Here is a 23,185-nt window from a genome sequence, read left to right as displayed (position 1 = left end):
TTTATTTTTTGTACACATTTTGAAAAATGCCTCATGAAGGGTGTATATTTCAAATTTTATTGAAATATATCAAGAAATGAAGAAGTTAGAGCAATTTTTCGGAAATCGAAGTGAAATCCACATTTTGACAAGTGAAATCCACTTTTTCAGACGTGAAATCCACTCACAACTCATTCATTTTTAACAAATTAATTTTTCTGTAGAACAGATAATTGAAAGGGCTTCATAATGGGTTTATATTTCAAATTTTATCCAAATTGATCCAAAAATAAGAAAGTTGTAGACCTATTTTGAAAAAAAGATCGGAAATCGAAGTGAAATCCACATTTTGACAAGTGAAATCCACTTTTTCAGACGTGAAATCCACTCATAACTCATTTATTGTTAACAAATTATTTTTTTGTTGAACAAATAATTGAAAAGGCTACATAATGGGTTTATATTTCAAATTTTATTCAAATTGATCCAAAAATAAGAAAGTTGAAGTTATATTGTGAGGGCGTTTTGTTGTGTATGCATAATTGTTTTATTTTTTTCATGATAAACACAATATCCATACACATCCAGGCCATACCACGTGGAGGCGCCCTCAATCATGGCCCTTTTTTACTTTCGAATTTTGAAAATATTAAAAATTTAATAAATAATCCGAAAATTGTTTTGTATTATTTGTTTATGCCAGACATTTAATTATGGTTATTTATACATGTACATTGGTTGATATACGTAATCATAAAAAAATAAAAAATAAAAATAAACAAACAAATACAACAGAACAAAGTTACACCAAGTGAAATCATATGTTTAACTTGGTTTACAATAATGAGAGATAATGAAAAGGTATGTTCACAACAGTTAAGGAAAATAATTACACAAAATAAACAATAGCAAAATATGAAAAAAATATACACAAGTAAACAGAAAGGGGAAACTTCAAAGACAAACTTCTAAGCAAAAAAAGTTTCAACGCACAGAGAAAACGCATCAATAATCTTGTTCGAAAAAGTGTACAATGCATTGAAATGAAGGACATAAGATTTCATAAGGACTATCACAGTGACATGGTGCACTACAAAAACAAAGGACACATTAAATACTTTCACGCCATCAGGAAACATATTACGTAATTTCACAGATTAATACGAGCTAAAAGCAATTATTGTGATGTTAGTTATAGATATGCTTATTGTTGTAGTAATAGTAGTAGTAGTTCGCAAATGTGCTTATAAAAACACGTAGTTATTAATTTATTGTTGTTATATAGTTGTTATTTATGTTTTCAAATGTGCTTCATTCATTCATTTAAAGATGTAGTAATATCTATTCATGATTGTTAATGTACTTTTAAACTTATTATGAAATATATTTTTGAAATGAATAAATATTGCATTAACTCATATAAAACGTCTCCGTTTTCAATAATAAGCATATTATAAAATATGCTAAGTATATATTACACTTACCGATTCAGTGCTGCTGTGTAGTTGTACTAGTTAAGACCAATGAGTGAATAAATTAAAAAAAACACATGTTTAAAAACATTATAAATGATGGTCCTATGTTTCTGAAGATGGTCCGTAATGTCCCTAAATCTGGTCCGTAGTGTCCCTAAATCTGGTCCGTAATGTCTGGTCCGTAATGTCCATGGTCCGTAGTGTCCGTGACCCGTTGTACTCATCCCCGACACAAGCACACTTTATACACGCAAACTTGAGATGACGTTGGTCCCAAGACTTAAGCTCAAGCTTGCCCATTTGACAACATGTACGATGGCACCACAACTTACAATTATCACAATAAATTGAGTCAAGTGCACATGCCTCAAGGCATACACTACACGGAAAGGTTCCCATTTTATGAACAAATACAGCAGAAATATACAGAAACAATTAATTATCCTTTTAAATATCCAAATATAATAAAACAAAATACACAGAAACAATTAATTATCCGTTTAAATATCAAATAATACGTATATATCCAACACTACATGTTCATAGCATAAAAATAAAAACATAGCAATGACAATTGCCATTTCTGATACATTTTATACTTACCATATCTTCTCAAATTCTTTTTCGGCATAAAATAATTACTGCCATTGTACTAAACTTCTTTAATTTTACCGCCGAGTATGTTATGTCAACTTTCTCGGATATGTGATGTATCACCTTAACCGCTAAATGCGAAAGTAACGGCACGTGAGAGTCGTGATCCTCGTCTTTGATAGATATAGATCAAAGACAAGAGTAATTATTAAACGATATTATAGAACTAATATATTGGATAGTGGTTACTTACAGTAAAAAAACACACCAATATATTGCATCTCAACTGATTCAGATATTAGATCTAATGTTATATAAGAGATCTCGACTTAAACGGATTAAAAATAATTTGTTAAAAATAAATGAGTTATGAGTGGATTTCACGTCTCAAAAAGTGGATTTCACTTGTCAAAATGTGGATTTCACTTCGATTTCCGATCTTTTTTCAAAATAGGTCTATAACTTTTTTATTTTTGGATCAATTTGAATAAAATTTAAAATATAAACCCATTATGAAGCCCTTTCAATTATCTGTTCTACAGAAAAATTAATTTGTTAAAAATAAATGAGTTATGAGTGGATTTCACGTCTCAAAAAGTGGATTTCACTTGTCAAAATGTGGATTTCACTTCGATTTCCGATCTTTTTTCAAAATATGTCTACAACTTTCTTATTTTTGGATCAATTTGGATAAAATTTGAAATATAAACCCATTATGAAGCTCTTTCAATTATTTGTTCTACAGAAAAATTAATTTGTTAAAAATAAATGAGTTATGAGTGGATTTCACGTCTGAAAAAGTGGATTTCACTTGTCAAAATGTGGATTTCACTTCGATTTCCGAAAAATTGCTCTAACTTCTTCATTTCTTGATATATTTCAATAAAATTTGAAATATAAACCCTTCATTAGGCACTTTCCAAAATGTATACAAAAAATAAAAATTACTTATTAATAAAACTGAGTTAAGAGTGGATTTCACTTCTCGAAAACTGGATTTCACCTCGATTTCCGATCTATTTTCGACTTCTTCATTTTTGACCAATTTCAATAAAATTTGAAATATAAACCCTTTATGAGGCACTTTCTAATAAATATACAAAAACAGAAAATTATTTATTAAAATTAATGAGTTATGAGTGGATTTCACTTATCGGAATCTGGATTTCACCTCGATTTCCGATCTATTTTTGGGAAAAAATGAAAAATTGCTCTAACTTCTTTATTTTTTGACCAATTTCAATAACATTTGAAATATAAACCCTTTATGAGGCACTTTCTAATATGTTGATTAAAACAAATAATTATTAATTAAAATAACTGAGTTCTGAGTGGATTTCACGTGAAATCCACTGGATTTCTGTATCACCCCGCACCCGGTTTTAACTAGCACCCGTAGGCGGAAGCAAGTTATTTATAGTATGTTCTAAGAAATAAGAAATTGTTATTTGAACGTGTCTTAGTTTTTCCAGAAAGAAAAAGACTCTGAAAGCAACTATGAACTACATCACAGTTATTGTACTTCTTATTGGTAAGTCGTTTTTCGTAACAATGTGAATTTGAGGCGTTGTCGTTTAAATTAAAATGGTTACGAACCACTAAATATTTGCACATACATTATTGATAAGTCAGAAATATTTACACACTTAGTCATGTAATGATTATCATAAGACTGTGAGAAAGATAAATGACAACTGATAAACAATCATTTACACATATGAATGATGTTAATCAAGCTGTGAATTAATTCTTTAAACAAATGGGGTGGTGTTAAAACCCGATATCCGGTATCACTATTTGGAAAAGCGGTATCCATGTAGTGCGGTATGACTAAAATACGAAAATGAGGTTACATGTATTTTCGCGAAAACATTATCTTTGACTTAAATACAAAAATTGGGTTTTGCAGTGTACATAAATAGGAGTGATAAAAACATATTTAATTAAATTTTGTCCCAGATTATTGTCCAAAATGCAACAAAACACAATATTTGATTGATTCATCCAAGAAAAGCTTTTTCACTGAGACTCTGGAAGAAAACAAAAATGATTCAAAGTCCCTGTGGTCTATTCTTAAAAATCTTGTCTTACCTACTAAGAAAGGGTTATCTTCCATCCAATATTTGTCTTAATATTGGTGGTGATATTTGTTTTGATAAGAAAACTATTGCCGACTCTTAACTCATTTTATACCACCCAGTTGCCTCTAAGCTTGCTGAAAAATAACGGTTACCAGTTTGTGTCAATAGGTTTGGAGGATCTTTTGTGACAAAATTTTATTCCAATTTAGGCGTGTTGTTAAATAGCTTTTCTTTTTCATTAGTTTCCGAAAATCAAATTTTGAAATATTTATCTCAGTTAAGTGCTAATAAGGCTACAGGTTTAGATGGTATATCTTCTCGTCTTTTTAAAGATGGAGCTTCTATTATTGCCGAACCTCTTGCTCATGTTATAAATTTATCCCTTATTCAAGGTGTGGTACCAGATGATCTAAAATCAGCTAGAGTAGTTCCCATATTTAAAAAGAATGACAAAACTTCTGTAGGTAATTACCACCCGGTTTCTATTCTAAGTATTGTATCAAAGATTTATGAAAGGGTTTTATATGACCAAGTTGAATCATACTTCAAAGTAAACAAGTTATTGTATAAATTTCAGTCTGGGTTTAGAAGTGGCTACTCAACAGATACATGTCTAATTCATTTAACAGATTTCATAAGGATGGAAATGGACAAAGGTCACGTAGTAGGTATGATTCTGTTAGACCTCCAAAAGGTTTTCTATACAGTCGACCACTTCATCCTTCTTATGAAGCTTCAATTAGCAGGACTTGGTGATGACATTTTAAGATGGTTTGAATCCTATCTTTCAGATAGAAAGCAACTAGTTGATGTCTCCAGTACACATTCTACAACTTCTTCTATTACATGTGGAGTTCCTCAGGGTTCCATACTAGGCCCTCTTTTATTTTTGATTTATGTTAACGATATGTCAGCCGTGGTTAAAAACAACCTCTTGTTATACGCTGATGATTCTGGCATACTTGTTTCAGGTAAATGTAAGTTTTCTGTGGAAACGTCATTGAAAGATGATCTGCATCTTGTCAGTCAATGGTTGGTTGATAATAAGTTGTCACTTCATTTAGGCAAAACTGAGTCAATTTTATTTGGGTCTAAACATAAAATAAGGTCAAACTCAACACTTGATATAAAATGTAATGGTACCACTATTGAACCAACTTCTGCTGTTAAATATCTTGGCGCAACTATTGATCAGACCCTATCTTTTGATTCTATGGCTTGTTCCATATTAAAAAAGGCTAATGAAAGATTAAAATATCTATATCGAAAGAAAGGTTACCTTACAAAACACACCTGAAGAAACTCCTTGTCATGGCCTTAATTCAATGCCATTTTGATTATGCCTGTTCTATGTGGTATGATGGTCTGACCAAGTTACTTAAAACCAAGCTCCAAACCACACAAAATAAACATATGAGGTTTGTTTTGGATCTTGATGCAAGGTCTCACATTGGCCCAGAACACTTTAAATTACTCAACTGGTTACCTGTCAACAAATGTGTAGACCAGATTATTTTGGGTCATGTCTTTAGAATAAAAAATGGCATAGCCCCGGACTACATGGGAGACAATTTTATCTCCCAAGATACTGTACACACACATAGGACAAGGTTATGCCAGAGAGTGGCTTATGCTGTTCCAGAGGTCAAAGGTTTTGGGTTAAAGTCCTTTTTCTTTTCTGGCATTTCCTTATGGAACAGGTTGCCATCTTGTATCGCACAGGCTAAGAAATTACCTGTTTTTAAATTGCTAGTAAAGAATCTTTTTTTAGATAATTTGGCATAATTAGTTATGCTATTAAAAAGCTTTTTTTCATTTATTTATTCAAAGATTTTCAGTAAAGGAACTATTTTGACCTAACCTCGCATTTTATAAGTAATACATACTGTCATATTCATACTTTAATGTGATAGTTATATATAACTTTCTCAACTATAACTTTATGTTACTAAATTATGTAAAGTGACTGTGATGCAACTACGGCATAAATGCATAAAGACTAACTTTCAATATATTTGTGCAATTTCGATTACAGCTATATTATTACTTAAATATGCAATGCCTCCCTATGCCACCAAAACAAAGGACCACAATGGAAATAGGAGTTTTATCTTTTTTGTGTCATCCTTGGTTCGGTGTGCCTGTCATGGCTATTGATAATATCATGTATGTATAATGTTATTTACTATACACATTGTTTATTTTAAATGTCCATGTATGTGCATTCCTTACTGAAATAAATCTATCTATCTATCTATAATCAGCCAACATTGAAAATGTGTATGGATCAAAATAAAATTGGTATTAATTGCTGCTTGCACTGGTGTTTTCACTGTTTTTGTACTGTGTATTGTGATAGACATTCTCATTTATTAAACATTTTGTGTGCACTATAACAAGCATCTGTAGACTCAATATTAGTGTTGTTCTATATTGCAACACATTCTAACAAAGTAAAGGTTTTGTTCAAAGTATGCACAGCGGAGCAATAATGTTAGTAAAATAAGCACTGCCATTTAGTTTTAAGCTGTCAACAAATGTTAGTAAAATAAGCATTGCCATTTACTTTTAAGCTGTCAACAAATGTTGGTAAAATAAGCACTGCCATTTACTTTTAAGCTGTCAACAAATGTTGGTAAAATAAGCATTGCCATTTACTTTTAAGCTGTCAACAAATGTTGGTAAAATAAGCATTGCCATTTACTTTTAAGCTAAAAATGATAACATCTAATAAGTCAGGTTTTTAAAGTACACAGTACAGCTTTTAAGAAGAGTTTCTATGTTATGCTCTTAAAAGAGCATAACATAGAAACACTTCTTGTACGCATTGTTCTATTTTCGGACGTAAACTGTTTACGTTTGACATTTTTAAGACAATCTGTGGACCCAAAAGTCCCTGTTTGATGGTTTCTATTCTTACAACTTCAACTGTTATTCTAAGCTTCTAATATACTAAAATTTGCAAGTTGGAAATTTCCACCAACTGCTTGACCACGTCTTGTGGTGCATTGAATTTCATTAACTTGTGCACGTTTACATTATAGCGGTGCAGAGGTGCTAGTTTGTTACTTGGAAATGGGAGCTACTGGTACTTAATATACATGTATACCCGTGCCCCTGTTGTGCATTATCATTTCTAAATATACGTCTTTCTTTTAACCACCAAGGTCAACTACACAGGCTGGAAGATATGTATGACATAGTAGTATTGATACACATGATTCACACTTTAGCTGTTACAACAAAGCATATCCCGTCTTGCTACATGGTATATATAATGCCCTGTGTAGCCCTGCTTGGTGCTGCGTTGTAAGTCTGTTTGTGTGTGAGCATGTTCGGTCATGAACAACAGGGCATTTTCACCAAAAATTGTGAAGAGGCCTAGCCTTTTCATTTTGGGAAATTTAAACGTGTGAAATTCTGCAAATTGGGAAATTTAAATGCGTTAACGTCTCAAAATGGGGAATTGATAACAATATAATTCTTAATTCTATGGAGTAATTGGTCCTTGAATAACGTTTAAATTATACAGCTTTCTTCTTATGTCAACTTAAATGATAAAAAAGAATAATTTGCTCAAGCAGAATAAATTTTTGAAGTAAGATCTTCCTTTTTGGGAAAAATATCTGGGATTTGTGAAAAAAATACCGGTATCTGGAAATTGGGAAAAAATGCCATTTTTCCCAATTGCGAAGTAGCCTTATTTCGGCCCCTAGCAAAGAAGGTGAAAAAGCCCTGAACAAAACATGCTTATGAAGAACAGCCAATCGGATGAATACAAAAAAACATTATGCTGATGAATTATTTAGGATATTCTGGAAATGAACAATTAAGTTTTGTAAAAGATTAAACGTCATTTAACTCATTAATTAATGGACAAAATCAAATGAAATATGACACAGAAGCTCTTTGATACCCGTCCTTTGCAAACTAATTTTCCGTTATTTTTGACAGCTCAAATATGAAATATTTATATTCCAATTAAGCCTTAAGCAATATTGAATATCTTACCTCGAGAGTTTTGCAAAAAATCTGAGATATGATTATAGAGTACAGTACACTCAACGAGTAAGACCCACTTTCCATTTCCCTCGGCGGATTTTTGCTATCACGGCCAACACAATGATTTTATCGACTGTCCCCGTGTCTCAGAGTTTGAATTTAAGGCCCTCGGAGGGTGATCAGTCGACCGAAGATTAACGAATTCGGCGTTCCGCGGAGGGGTTAACTCAGCAAACTCTGCGGACACTTGATAAGAATCTATGCTAAAGTTATTTTATTAAAATTTTCAACGATTACGACGGCTCCAGTAAATTGCAACTGTACATGTATTATTCTTTTTCCTCTGCCCATTTTGCATGAAGTTAGCTAACCACAAGAATGCAGTCGTATTTCTCTAGTTGCACATGGATCTTATACAACATGGTTTTTGCTAATGACTGATAAACACCTTTCATCTGGGAAATTCTAGGTTACACATTTTCGGAAAATCAGGAGGTCAAACACGCGTTCAAAGTTCACCGCGCATGGTTTTGAAGGCCTTCTAAATGCCTCGTTTTCTGTGGAAAATTCCATTAAACGCTATTAGCTATTTTTAACCACCAATAATAAATAGTATATTCTACATTGTATTGACACGCTTTACGTCAGAGGTCATGGTTCAGAATGGTGTAAATAGTATGCTGCTTTATGATGCAATAAAATTAGTGGCAATACTTTAATGATTCAATGTTTATTATTCAAGACAATATTCAATTGGCGTTTACGGACATAAATACAAATTAAACGTTGGTACATGTAAGAATCTTTTACGCATAAGCATAAAAATAAATAACTTCTAAACAAGAATGATTTCTTGCTTATCTGATTAGACTCGGAGTTCCGCCTCAGGATCACAAAATTGGACGATTCTCAACGCTATCGTTCATATTAAACTTGGCGGTAAGCCAGCCACTCGGAGGAACTCGGGGGGGATTTTAGCGAGGGCAACAATATTACCCTCAGAGGGAACCCGTGATCATCAACATAATCCCTCGGAGTGAGCGAGGAAAGTGGGTCTAACTCGTCGGGTGTACTGTACATAGTCTGAGTTCTGTTTTGTGAAGGATAAAAAAGTTTATAACCTTTTGGGTAAATGTCTGGAATCAAGTGATTCAAGAATGCTTACAAAAGATCAGATCACAGCTTTTCATTTAAACGTTTGATAAATTATATTTTATGGCTATAGCGTGACTTAAACGCTTTAAGAAAACATAGTTTTTCGGCAGTTTTCCAAACAATTAATATCTGTTCTGTAAGTGTTGTGAGTTATCTTAGATAGATAGATTTATTCGTGCATATATATATATGTCATAGTAACAAACCAAATAATTATCTCATAAAGTTATAACACAGACTGATTAACAAAGTATTAGTGATGATATCTATACTAAAGCACAACATCATTAAATGCTTTGGAGACATACATGCGTTAATAAAGATTTAATTCAATGTGACAAATATATAACACAGGATAAACCATTAAAGTTATTCAACTTATTTCCATCTTACATGACTAAATTGAAGGCATTGATACCCAAATCAGCTGATTTTGAGACAAAAACTGAAAAAAATGTCAATCTGTGAGAGTGCAGCTTTGATATTATACCAAACTAAGGAATTTTCTTCATATTTACTATGGCATGTAAAAAAAATGGATAACCCTGCACATTATATCTTGTATCTGTTAAACACTTAAACACAATAGAAATGTGTGAACAGATAAAAACAATACATTAACATCAGAGCTCCCCTTAAAGAGAGTTTGAAAGTATATTATTCCTTATAGCTGAACATGCTCCCTGGCACCACATACAAAAGCTCTCAGTGAATTGAAACTTCAAAGGTGTACAGCATCATACAAGATGACTTACAGAGTGGCTAGCCATTTCAATGATGAACATGTGGAGGAGTTAATGGATCTCGGCTTTGTTATACGCCCACAAACGAAGTTTGAGGGGGTATATAGGAGTGAGCTTGTCGGTCGGTCGGTCTGTCGGTCGGTCGGTCTGTCGGTTTTCATGGTTTCCGGACGATAACTCATGAAAGGCTAGACAGATTTGAAAAATTTTTGGCACACAGGTGTAACATCAGAAGATACAGGTCAAGTTCGATATTGGGACTGGTGGGGCCAAGGTCAAGGTCACTGTTACTAAAAATAGAAAAATGGTTTCCGGACGATAACTCATGAAAGGCTTGACAGATTTGAAAAATTTTGGGTACACAGGTGTAACATCAGAAGATACAGGTCAAGTTCGATATTGGGGCTGGTGGGGCCAAGGTCAAGGTCACTGTTACTAAAAATAGAAAAACGGTTTCCGGACGATAACTCATGAAAGGCTTGACAGATTTGAAAAAATTTTGGTACACTGGTGTAACATCAGAAGATACAGGTCAAGTTCGATATTGGGGCTGGTGGGGCCAAGGTCAAGGTCACTGTTACTAAAAATAGAAAAACGGTTTCTGGACGATAACTCAAGAAAGGCTAAACGGATTTGAACAATTTTTGGTACACAGGTGTAACATCAGAAGATACAGATCAAGTACGATATTGGGGCTGGTGGGGTCAAGGTCACTGTTACTAAAAATAGAAAAATGGTTTCCGGACGATAACTCATGAAAGGCTTGACAGATTTGAACATTTTTTGGTACACAGGTGTACATTTCAGAAGATACAGGTCAAGTTCGATATTGGGGCTGGTGGTGCCAAGGTCAAGGTCACTGTTACTAAAAATAGAAAAATGGTTTCTGCTTCATAACTTTAATTGGGCATGAGATATTGTGATGAAACTTGCTGTATAGGCAGCCTCTGTGAAGACAATGCTTGTGATTGAAAATGGGGCCAGTGGAGTAAAGGTTTTTGTGCACTGTTACGAAAATAGAAAAACGGTTTCCTGACAAACAATACATGCATGATAAAAGAAGATGCAGTGTGCAGTAACCTTGGAGTTATGGCCTCTTTTCAAAGGAATGGTTTGCCATTCCTGTGTCCAGGCGGCATTTGGGGGTATTCGTCACTCCTGTGACAGCTCTAGTTTCAACTAAGACAAGACAACAAACACAACCAATGCGAAAACTGTTGCAGCTATTTCTCTGCTATAGAGAAAGAAATAGTGTTGAGACATTTGGCCTCCTTGAAAATCACAAGGGCTGATTCTGAATCAATTTTCATGGAATTTGAAAGCCTGTTTGAGAGACTTGAACTGCCGTGGGACAATCTAGTTTGTGTGCTACTGGACTCATGTAACACCATGACGGGAAAAAATCTGGCTTGGGGACCATAATATGTCAAAGTCCACCATGTCCACAACGGCTATGCTGCCAAAGCATATAAGTCCTGTTTGGATATTACTTGGAATAATATATATATATTAATTAATAACATTATATTCCCATCAAATGTGCAGAAAATGGAATAAATACTCTTAATGATACATAAAAATTGAATAAACAACACTTTGACAATAAACATTTGCAAGCATGATAATTGATATGTTGTTCATTATTATAAATCAAACATCCCACAGTGTAGACTGTTCATACACAGGCATTTGATCATAGCCAGTTGAGTTTTATGGGAAGTGGACAACTGAACCAAAATGTCAGGTACATGTCTAATAACTTCAGGTAAAAAAAAAGTAAATTTAACTTTGTTTAAAGACAAAGGTGTTAAACTTCACTGCTATTAGATACCTGATAATTGTTCTGATTGTGGATGTCTCGTGTTGAACATAATTATATCTACCAAACCGAAAGGTGTACTCCTTGAACACTATTCTAAGGCAAAAAGGGGTATTAGAATCCCTGAAATACGGAAAGCTTCGCCCCCCTTGTCCCCCCACCAGGGCCCCTGGACCCATCGGGGGCCTTGAGCGGCCCCCTGAACCTCACACAGACATTTTCAGGATTGGCAACTTGGCTCTGTTATCATCCTTGATATGGGTCATCTGGGGTCAAAAACTAGGTCACAGAGCCCAAATATGGAAATACCTTGTTAACACTCTCGAGGTAACAATTTCATACATCAGAGAAGCCAAATCCCAGTTATTGCCCTTTAATAATCAACAAGTCTATAGCACAAAGTTTTACTGAGGTGAGCAATATAGGGCCATGTTGGCCCTCTTGTTTATTTTTAAAGCTACAGCAATGAAGTTTGGACCATGTGTACAGTTTTGAAAGCATTTTTTTTTTCCGCAGATGACCTTTACTTGGCACATATTAAAATAGTTCATGCAACTAATCTGCTTACAACACTTTCTGTCCTCAGATGTTGAACATGCAACGTTTTCAGCTAACCCAAACACAAAATGTGAACTATATGTTTGTTGCCAATTACCCATACATGCATGCTCTGGATTTAAAATGACCACAAGAGCCATGCCAGTAAAGCATAGGCCATCATGGGCGTCTTGTTCAAGAAATACTTTGCTTCTTTATTCATTTAGGGAAACTGTTTGCTTCTTTATTCATTTAGGGAAACTGTTTACTGAATTGAAAAAAAGTTAATGGGGGGGGGGGGGGGAATGGTCACCTTTTTGCAAGGGGGACACTTTGTAAGATGATTAAGGTGGTAAAATGCACCAATAATATCAACTAGGTTTTAGTCATGTTAGGTTATGAAGCATAGTGCATAGACCCAAGTAAGAGCTACCCTGGGTCTTTATTATGGTAAGGGACCAACAATCTTTCTTCCGTTACACTTAATACATACAGTGGGAAAATTGACTGACAAAATCTCATTAATATGATCATGCATTAGGCAGGGGAGACATTTATTCTTCCGATAGAATGGCATGTTATAGTCAAATACTCTTCAATAACCTTTTACTGTCAGTTGCCTCTAGAGGCGAGTGGTCTAAGTATCTGGTTAAAAACTTGAAGTGATTAGGCTTCATGTTCAATTCGAGCTTTCGCTAGAATACTTTTTCCACAAGAAAACATGAGAAATGAGTGTCTGTCCCTATTTAAGTGTCAAATTGTTCGCATTGTTTCCTTGTGGAACCAATGTAACTGCTTCATTAGTAATTCTTGATTATGAGATTTTCCTAGTCAAACACCTGCATATAGCACTGTCATATTGGACTCCCTTATTAAATGTCCCTCTAAAAAGACTGTATTTTATTCAGTAGTGAGGCCAGGCCCAGCGTATCAGTTTACAATGCACAAGTGGGGATAGCCAGAGAAATGGGTCGTGTTTTTACCTTCCAGGTGGCCCCACAGTGCCGGGTGAATGTGGCGGTTTTGACTTCGCACATGGTGTGAATTTTACAAGGGCTTGGCTGGACAGATAGTCAAAGTTCTAGCTCTTCCCCTGACCTTAGGGGGCTGTTGTTACAATTGACTGGTGCATAATAAATGTCTGTCTTACCAATAAACAAGAGATCCATCCTAGCGAGAACTAATTCTATAAAGTGTCCATATTTTATACATAAGCATAAAACTACTCTTCCTTGACACACCCTTAAACAAAATAATTATGGCAAAACTTCAATGTAACAAAATTAGTTGATATTTTTTTTTAAAATATTAGCACATTGATAAGGCAAACATTTGATGTTAAGAAATTTGACCTTAAAAAAATAGTTTTATATTAAAAAAAAACAAAGGGGTAAACTGGGAGTGGCACTACAGTTGACACATCAAGAAATTTGATATATTGAATTCCACATAACAAATTACTATTGTGGCACATAAGACCCATTTAATTGATTGTCTATTTTTACAACACAGAGTAATAGAATGACACATATTTTTATTTCAGGAATTACATACGTATTTTGTGACTGTGGCAGCCTGCCCGTCGTGGAGAAGTCATCCAACAATGCCACAGTGCAGGGCACATACCCTGTCGGCTATGCTGTAAGATATACGTGTAATGCGGGGCATGAGCCAGACGGGACTGTCGTGATTGTGTGCGGTGGTGGGGGCTGGCAGGGGGAACTCCTGTGTCGGGAGGTCTACTGCCCAGCTGTTAACCCACCAGACAACGGAAAGATTTTAGGCTCCCCTTCATACAAAGTTGGCAGCTTTATTACTTTTGAGTGCTATGAGGGTTATGAATTGAAAGGATCAAACCAATTACTGTGCCGGACTGACTTACAGTTTGACAGTTCGCCTCCAGTATGCAAAGTGAAAATGTGTCCAGAATTTGGGCCCGTTGAAAACGGCAGGACTTTTCAAGAAAATGCTGGAGGTATAGAAAATGATTACGGAAGCGTGATTAAAGTCACCTGTAATTCAGGCTACATTATTCATGGTACCTCTCATGTGATGTGCCAGGCAGATGGAACTTGGAGCAATAGACCAACGTGTAAGGGAATTTCGTGTCCACCATTCCAAGGTATGAACGCAAACTGTATTGACAAGTTCATACTCTACACTACTTTGTACTACATGACCTGCAGTGATGCTCCTAACACAAGAGTGGCGGGGCCGACTGAAGATGAGCCGAACGTTTGTCATAATGATGGATCATGGCAGTTTCAGGAGTTTGCCTGCTACTGCAACTGTAACCTGACCAGTTACATCAGTAATATCATGATTATCAAAAACCTGGAACAGGGATACTACCTGCCTCACAATAAGGTCCTGGAGTGGTCATGTAAGCATCCCTGCACCCAAAATAAAAGTATAACGAAGCCCCTGCAGTGTCTGGATGGAGAGATGACACGCATGCCACAATGCGATTGTCCTGAAATGCCAACCTCTGGTACAATGGATAAAAGCTCGACAATGAGCCCGCAGCCAGCCCCCGCCTTCCCAGTGTGGGCCATCATCCTTATTGTTGTAGGTGTCATTGGGATCTCGGTCTTGGGAATATTTGCTTATAAGAAATTCTTTGATAAAAAAGGATCTAATTCAGATGGGGATAAAACTAAAGTGGCAATGAATAAAAATGATGAGAGTGTCGAAATCAATGAAAAAGACGAAATTAAAATCCCATTGAATTCCAATGATTCACCTGTAAATGTATAAACTATTTAGTACAGTTTGAACATTGAATGCTTGGTAAGTTTATTATATTTTAGACCCATGGGATAACAATACAGCGTAGTAGAACAGGCAAAGAAGAAGATGAACAACCATCTCCATACTACATGTATTAGCATGGCCTTTTTGCCCTACTTTGTCGTAGCCCATACCAGGCTACTTTCTCAAGAGCCACACCCTGTCTTTTTCTTCAAAATAGCCTCTGAAATTCCCCATGTAAGAAAAAAATATAAAAAAATAAAACTTTATATTATTAGTATCGCATGATTCATTCAATGGTGGGTTTTTAGTGATATATTTACTGCGTTATTCATATTTTACTTCATTTGTAAAACTAAATTGTCTAAAAAAAATGAAAAAGTACTTTGAGAAATGTTCCCCAAAACTGAAATGGGCGGTGGGGGTCAAAAAGGGCTACAGTGTCTTAATCCCCATAACTGGTAAAGAGGCCCTGATTAGGCTGTAGGATGAAGCCACAGGTTGGATGTCACATGTGAGACATACAGGCTGAACATGGTGCAGCACCAGATTATGACATTTAATTGTGTGGAACTAGTCATATCCAGTACAAATTCATGCTAATATTATGATTACAATATATATGTTTTGTTTCCAAGTGCTGATGAAGTCAGATTAAGATAATATTTAGACCACTGTGCCTAGAATGTCTTACCAAATAGATTTTTCTTATTGTACTTACATATATATATATATATATATATATATATATAGAGAGAGAGAGAGAGAGAGAGAGAGAGAGAGAGATATATATATATATGTATCTAAAACATCTTGAAGCATTTCTCAACTTAAGTAGATTTCCTTAAATTTGCAAAGTCAAACTTAACGAAAAATATAAGTGTTTTTAACATACACAAGTATTTATTTTCAAAAATGAAGTATTTGAGATGTAATCAAGTTGTTATGATCTGTGAAATATCTAAATCAAGGAAATCACTTAAGTTAGACAATGACTTAAGATATTTACTGGTTTAAGAGTAGTTTTGAGAGTTTGCATGTTGGTGTGTAAGATGTAAGATGCATTAAATATTACTGAAGTTTTTTGAAGTGCCTGTGATTGAGCATGCAAGTGGCGTGCTCTATAGGGCGGGATGTGAATGTATGACTAACTGGATAATGTATTTTAGCTCCTCTGATTTTTGAAAAAAAATGAAGCTATTGCCATCACTTGATTGTCAAAGCTATCGCTTTCAAAGTTTGGAATACCTGAATACAATTATCAAATGTAATAAATGAAATGAATAAACTGTAAAAGGACAAAACCAGACAAGCGTTCAGCACCACCAGTAACTTGTTTATACTTTTGTTTAAGTCTTATATCAGTGGTTTTGTTTGTTAACAAGTGTGCCCACTTGTACTAGTGCATTTAATGATTTTGTATGTACAGGCTGTTTTTAGCATCAGTGCGTAGGCAGGATTGGTATTAGCTTATATTAAAATGTAGTTTGATGTCTTTCATCCACACTTTTGACCATCTCTCGAGTTTTTCACCTTAAATTTGCAAACGCTTTTAATTGCTATTTAAAGTTAAAGGCCTAGTTTAATCCTTCTATAAGTGACCTCCCCCCCCCCCCCCCACCGTGTAGTGTACACAACCTCTGTGTATTGATCTTAATCTAATTGGCTTATCAGATGATGAGATCTATAATCTGAAAATCCAGCTGTACAGTTTTGGAGGTTTTATTGTTGAAATGGACCCTAAATGGCCGTGCGCCAATAAACAAATACACAGGAAATTAGCCCCTACTTGTGCAATTAGCTGGCGATACATAGCATGTGATTGTCATGCCAAACATTCCTTAAACTAGGCCTTTAATGTTTCTTTCTGACTTGAATTCATTTAAATTAAAAACAAGTTTTAATCAGTCAAGTTACATAATTGGTTTTAAAGTATACCAACAAATTCAATGAAAGATTATTCTTGTTGATATCCAGTTATTTGTGATCAACGTTACAATTGACACAAACTATAATTTAAATTATAATATAAAATGAATAATGTCGCCAGCATGAAATAACATCATTACATTTTATTTTTTTAAACAAGAGAAATACCGGTATTGTTTTTCATGACGCTGTATATGAACAGTGTTGAAAATATGAGCGTGGTATTATAAAAAGCAGTGTTTTAAGTATGTAGTGCTGTATCATCAAATTAGTGTTCATGATATAAATCTCATATCACAGCTGTGGTCATTCATGGCTCATTTTTAATGTTTTGGTTTGATAAATTCTGTATTTAACGACCACTCATGTTATTTCCTGTATGTATTGTATTTTAGGATTTGAATATGCGGAAGATTTTTTTCATACTTACATGTGTAATGCCGACTGACTTAATAAAACTTTTGTTAACTGGTAACAAAGTCCTAGTTAATAAATGATGTGTTAAGTGAAGACATACAAACTGTAAAAGGTCTGTTACACATTGTGGTATATTATAATTTTACTTTTTCGCTACACATACATGTATAATATTTGCATGCAATAACTAGATGTTGTCAATGTAAAATGTTGCAATTAATTGTATTAATTCATGATAATCTTCATAACATTTTCAGATTGTACCATTAACGCATGATTATTCAGTAACGTAATCAAGCATGTGTTTCATGTAAACCTGTTAGAGTGTTTAGTTCCTGATAGGTCAGAAAATTGATTTAGAATCATTTGTAATGATGTTAGCTTTCAACAACAGTTCCAAATTAGGCCTAAATTAAAAGAAAGGTTGCTTATGGTTACCCACATTTCTGGGAGTGTGTATGTTGGCAGGATTCTAATTTTTTTCAAGCTTATTTGCAGTGAGCAATTCATTCCTTTTACAATGGCAGGTCTGTGTATGTGCGTCAGTGCATCTGTCCGGACTGAACATTGTCTGTGCCACTGCAGTTTCTCGAGAAAAAAGAAAATCTGAAAAATTCCCGTGGTAGGGGCTGTATTCCTGACCATTCATTATAGGATTTTCAGAAAACTTGCCATAAATGATTACCATAGAGAAATGGCGTGTCGCACACAAGACCCTGGTCTGAACCTTAATGGTCAATGTCAGGCTTAGAGGCCAAAGTTTAAAATAATCCTTGTCCAGGCTGTATCTTGACTATGCAATATAGGAATTTAAAAAAAAAATGCCATCATAAACTTTCACCATGATGAGGCGGCTTGTTGGGCACACAAGACCCAGGTCTATACCTCAAATACCAATGCTACACTTAGAGGTCATAGGTTGAATTGTTTACTGTTTATAGGACTGTTCTTTGTCCAGCCAATCATAGAATTTCCTGGAAAAATGACAGAGAGGTGGAGCTCTAAAAAGGAGACAGGTGCATGTCTAAATTACATAGATAAGCATCTCTATTTAACATATACCAGCTTCCAGATTGTAACCAGTTGGTATGTGATATAACACCATAATTATGGTGTCTGATGTCTTTTCTACTCCATGTGATTCTGTGTTGCAATTTCATGGAAGAACAATATGTCTGTGTCAAAGGCTTTTTCAGTGGGCGCGACATGTCCCCTTTTCATGGCGTATAGTTTTTAGTCTGTGGGGAATCCATATGATAGTTATTTTGAATTTTATGTGTCCATTTTTAACTTAAGGCTTAAAAAATGTTTGTTAAGGGTAATGGTAATGGTATTATACATGAAGTAGGCTTCATTGGTAAGGTAATAATCAAGCTTGCCTATTAGGAGTATTTATCTAAGGGCCGTTGATGTTAGGAGTATTTATCTAAGGGCCGTTGATGTTAGGAGTATTTATCTAAGGGCCGTTGATGTTAGGAGTATTTATCTAAGGGCCGTTGATGTTAGGAGTATTTATCTAAGGGCCGTTGATCTTTACGGGCCTTCTAGAGTATTATTGACATGGACTTAAGATCTGTAGTGGCATGCACGCGTCCACATACTGGTTAGGAGTTGGCAGTAAAGATGTTCATCAATCAAGGTACATTTGTAGCTATTGGGATAGCCTTCTTTGAGAGGGGTGCCACTTTAATAAACAAACACTTTTCTTTTTTTTATATGATTTTTTTTTATGGCATTATCGTTGTTGTATGATGTTGTGTTGATATGTGTAGTCAAGTGAAGCATAATACATGGAATATTTGCTAATCCGTAATAATACAATGCATACTTTTATTATATAACTGGCTTATAATAGCTTGTTTTGTATATATTTTTCAGTATTAATGTGCCATATTTATCCAGTAACTGTTGTAAACTGTTGTAAAAACATTTGTACAATATTAACAATCCTGTTTGACTGTCTTTGTAATCACATTTGGCCGATTGCTCAGAACTTGGTTTAATTTAACAATGTTATTAACGTCATCGTTGTTAAATTTATAATCAATATTGCTCTGTAAGTTTCACAGATACACAGACGATTTGAAGTATTCTTAACAAGAGGTGAGACAACTGTTTCAGCTGTACTTGTTTTGTTTAAATATATGAGCATATCATCAAATAATTCACCTTTAAAAGTTAACAATGATGTCGTTAATCAGGTTGCTAACTTTAACAAAGTTCTGAACAATCAGGCCGTTGTTCTACATTTTCACAGGAACCATACTCTACCACAACTTGTTGAACTATGACATATGAGTATAGTTTTCCAGAAGGCGTTCATATTATAAAGTCACTTAAGACTTAGACAGTTTTTTTCTGCAATCGTGTCAGAAAACTTTAGACATTGATCTAGCTAAAGTTTAAGAGCATATTCTTCTTAAAACATTTAAAATAGTTTGTGCTAGATATAAACATATTGTATGGCTATTATTTATAAAATCTTTTCTTAAATTAAGTTAATTTCCTTTTAAACTTTCGAAGTCAAATTCAAAAGAAATTAAGTACAAGTGTTTTTAACATAAAAAGTATGTATTTTTCATACAATTCTTGCACATTAAGTATTTTAGATATTATAAAGTGAAGCTAGTATATCATATGACCTGTGTAATACTTCACTAAGAAAAGCGATTTAAGGAAATTCCTTAAAATGATTTATGAATACTGGATAATTAAAATGAAACCATTTATGTAATTGTATAAATTGTATATAATCTTCACTATTTTTTTGTACTCTTACGATGTATATCCAGCCAGGATTTGAAAAGGGCGGGGTGCTAGGCCAGGGCTGGTATTCTATATTGGTCTTAACTGGATCTAAGAACGATGTAGCTAATCAGAGTGCTTGTTATTTATAACTGACCGATACAGTGAATGAAGTCAATCATGTATGACCATAAGATTGACTTAAGTTACATATTGAATACCACCCCTGAAAGGGCATTTTTCATGCACATTGAAAGAGCCTTGCAAGGATCAATGATCAATTCATACTGTGTATGTGTTTTAACTGCTTTAATTTTATATCAATGGTTTGTTATAATAACGTTAGCTGTTATTTTTGCTTTAGTGTAAAAATTACGTATATTTATTATTTTCATAATTATATCTGAAAATTGATATCTAATAAATACTAGTTAAAGCTCATCATCGTCAAAAAGGGATTATGTACTGGAAACATATATTAAAATACTTGTTATGCTTTATAAAGACCTGGCTCCAATATCACAAAAATATGTTTTTACTAATAAGTCAAATCACAATCTCATTTTACCAAATAAGTCATAACAAGTTATTTAAACCTTGTACATGTATGCTTTTTCCAAATCCAGTTGTTTCATTCACCTGATATAACGATGGATATGATTATTATTGAGATTCGATCTTTCAAAAACTTACTCATGAATTCTAATTTTTCCTACATATTTGATTCATCATAACTGGTCCGATTGTTCAGAACTTTTCAGTTTACTGGCCAAAGGCCTAAAGAGCTTAATATATGCAAATCCTTGGTGTCCGTGCGTCCGTAAGCAGTTGCTTGTGGAGGCGACGAAGTTTTGATTGTATCTTAGTCAGATATCGACAAGAGCTTGGTCGCTGTCGAAAACCAGCCAAAACCGCCCATGCATGACTGGATTGTCGCCCCCCCCCCCCCGGATTATGACCTTGAAACTGTCATAATTGCTATAATCATTGCTATAATACAGCTCGTGAACTTAATAGGGCCGCCATTTGTTTTCCGATCTTCCTCCTTCTAGGACAATAGTTAAATACTAATGAGACTTCGGATCACTTCAAAAACCAGCAAGATCCGCCCATGCGTGACTAGAAATTGTCAGAACTGCTAGAATTTAGCTTATGAGCACAGTAGAGCTTTCATTTATTATCCGATGTTTATTTGTGAACCATCAGTATATTGCCTGTTACCGCACGAACATGTTCTAAATAGATATCACAAATTAAAAGAACGATGCAAGTTGATTATATAGGCCCTCTTGGGCCTCTTGTTTAAAGTGAACAACATATAAACATCAGTTGTGTTGACTGTCATATCTTTAATACTCTGGAAATTCCATGGTCACACTTGCGATTTGCAGTACTTCTGATGCTTTGGGACAACTGTTTGCAGCTGTGCGTGTTTTATTAAAATGTCTATCATATATCAAGTTTTTCACGTTTAAAAGTTAACAACGATGCCGTTTACAAAGCTGTTAACTTAAATAAAACTCATGTACATCATGAGGTATTTCACTTTTAAAACTTAAAAAAGATGCTATTAACAACGTTGCTACCTTAACAAAGTTCTGAACAATCGGCCAACTGTGTAGGATTGTTATGACAGTATACACGTTTTCCTTCAGGCTAGTACATGGGATGCATGAACACAAACGGCCTACATATGCCGACACGACATGTAATGTAATCACGTTTGGTAAAAGCTAGTTCAAATGTGTTTATTCCACGTTTTGTGTAATGTCTTCTGTTACAATTATGATTAAGTTCTATGTTTCATGTTTTACGGTAAGTCCTGTGTTCGATTTTGCTGAAGTTCTTTGTTCTATGTTTGTGTAAAGTCCAAGTCCTTTGTTCGGATATGACCTTTGTTACAAGAGCCTGGAGAATAACACTTACTTTTTCATTATGTATTCAGGAAGAAAATATTTACTGTAATTTCATATGCAAGAAGACTGTTGACATTATGTATATATTAATAGATAGCAGTTATATACTCTACTCGGCTAGACTTTACACACAAAGAAAACTCAATCTTACCCTACATTGTAGTGTTTGTGTGCAGCTATTTGTATATATATATATGTTGCTTTGAATAAATAATAAAACTTCAGAGGTTCTTGTTATTTTTTTACGCAAATTGAATGCTTGGGCAGTAAATGAAGAAATTTGCAGCCATGATTTACAACATGTTTCTTATTGAATATCTATGTATAGAATATAGTGAGCAAATGTATCACTATATAGGTTACTTTGAATATATATTTCAGCAGTATTGTGCAATACATGATACTTCTGTTTGTAAATACACATAGCATCTGATAGTATGGTGCATTGAATGATCGAGGTTTTTGTTTCGCTCAAATACGATGCATTGAATGATCGAGGTTTTTGTTTCGCTCAAATACGAGTCAAATTTCGATTCAATATCTATATGAAAAACTACAGAAACAAGCTCGGTAGCCAAAAGTTTTAACATAAACCCTGTTTATTGGCACATGGTAAACGCTACCTTATCAGACTATCGTAGATCACAGTAAATATTTTAGCATTCACATATCATTTAATATGTTTTGCACTTTCTGCTATTCAATACATGGTTACAATCTTTTTATCAGTAATTAATATTTTCCATAAATGCACTATTTAGTAAGCAGTTAAAGGTTTATCCGTTAAAATTGACGTTTGTTATACATGTGTATATATTGATTTTGAATAAGAGTGTCAATTTAAAAAAGTGACAACTTATGAAATGGACGAGCTATCATTTAAAAATGATACTATGTTGTTTTAATGTTAGTATATGGATTCCACGATTTCAAGTATGTTTTCGAATTTCAGTAATTGTTGTATTTGCTATGAAATCAGAGACGCCACCGCCACTGTCAAAACATATCGCCGATAAATATGACAAATATTACTGAACGTAGC

The 23,185-nt window shown here is 34.3% G+C and overlaps 1 protein-coding gene across 1 annotated transcript; it reads left to right on the top strand.

Annotated features, from left to right (window-relative positions):
- The first annotated feature begins 3,429 nt into the window (after positions 1 to 3,429).
- LOC128207136 (sushi, von Willebrand factor type A, EGF and pentraxin domain-containing protein 1-like) lies at positions 3,430 to 22,367 on the top strand. Its single transcript, XM_052909904.1, has 2 exons — positions 3,430 to 3,579; positions 13,929 to 22,367. The coding sequence occupies exons 1-2, from the start codon at positions 3,546 to 3,548 to the stop codon at positions 15,140 to 15,142; spliced, it is 1,248 nt and encodes a 415-aa protein (XP_052765864.1). The 5' UTR covers positions 3,430 to 3,545; the 3' UTR covers positions 15,143 to 22,367.
- Positions 22,368 to 23,185: the final 818 nt, after the last annotated feature.

Source organism: Mya arenaria, chromosome 11 (genome assembly GCF_026914265.1).
Source record: "Mya arenaria isolate MELC-2E11 chromosome 11, ASM2691426v1".
In the NCBI taxonomy this organism is placed as follows: domain Eukaryota; kingdom Metazoa; phylum Mollusca; class Bivalvia; order Myida; family Myidae; genus Mya; species Mya arenaria.
The sequence above is the reverse complement of the archived record's forward strand: the minus strand, read 5'-3'. Positions and strand labels throughout refer to the sequence as shown.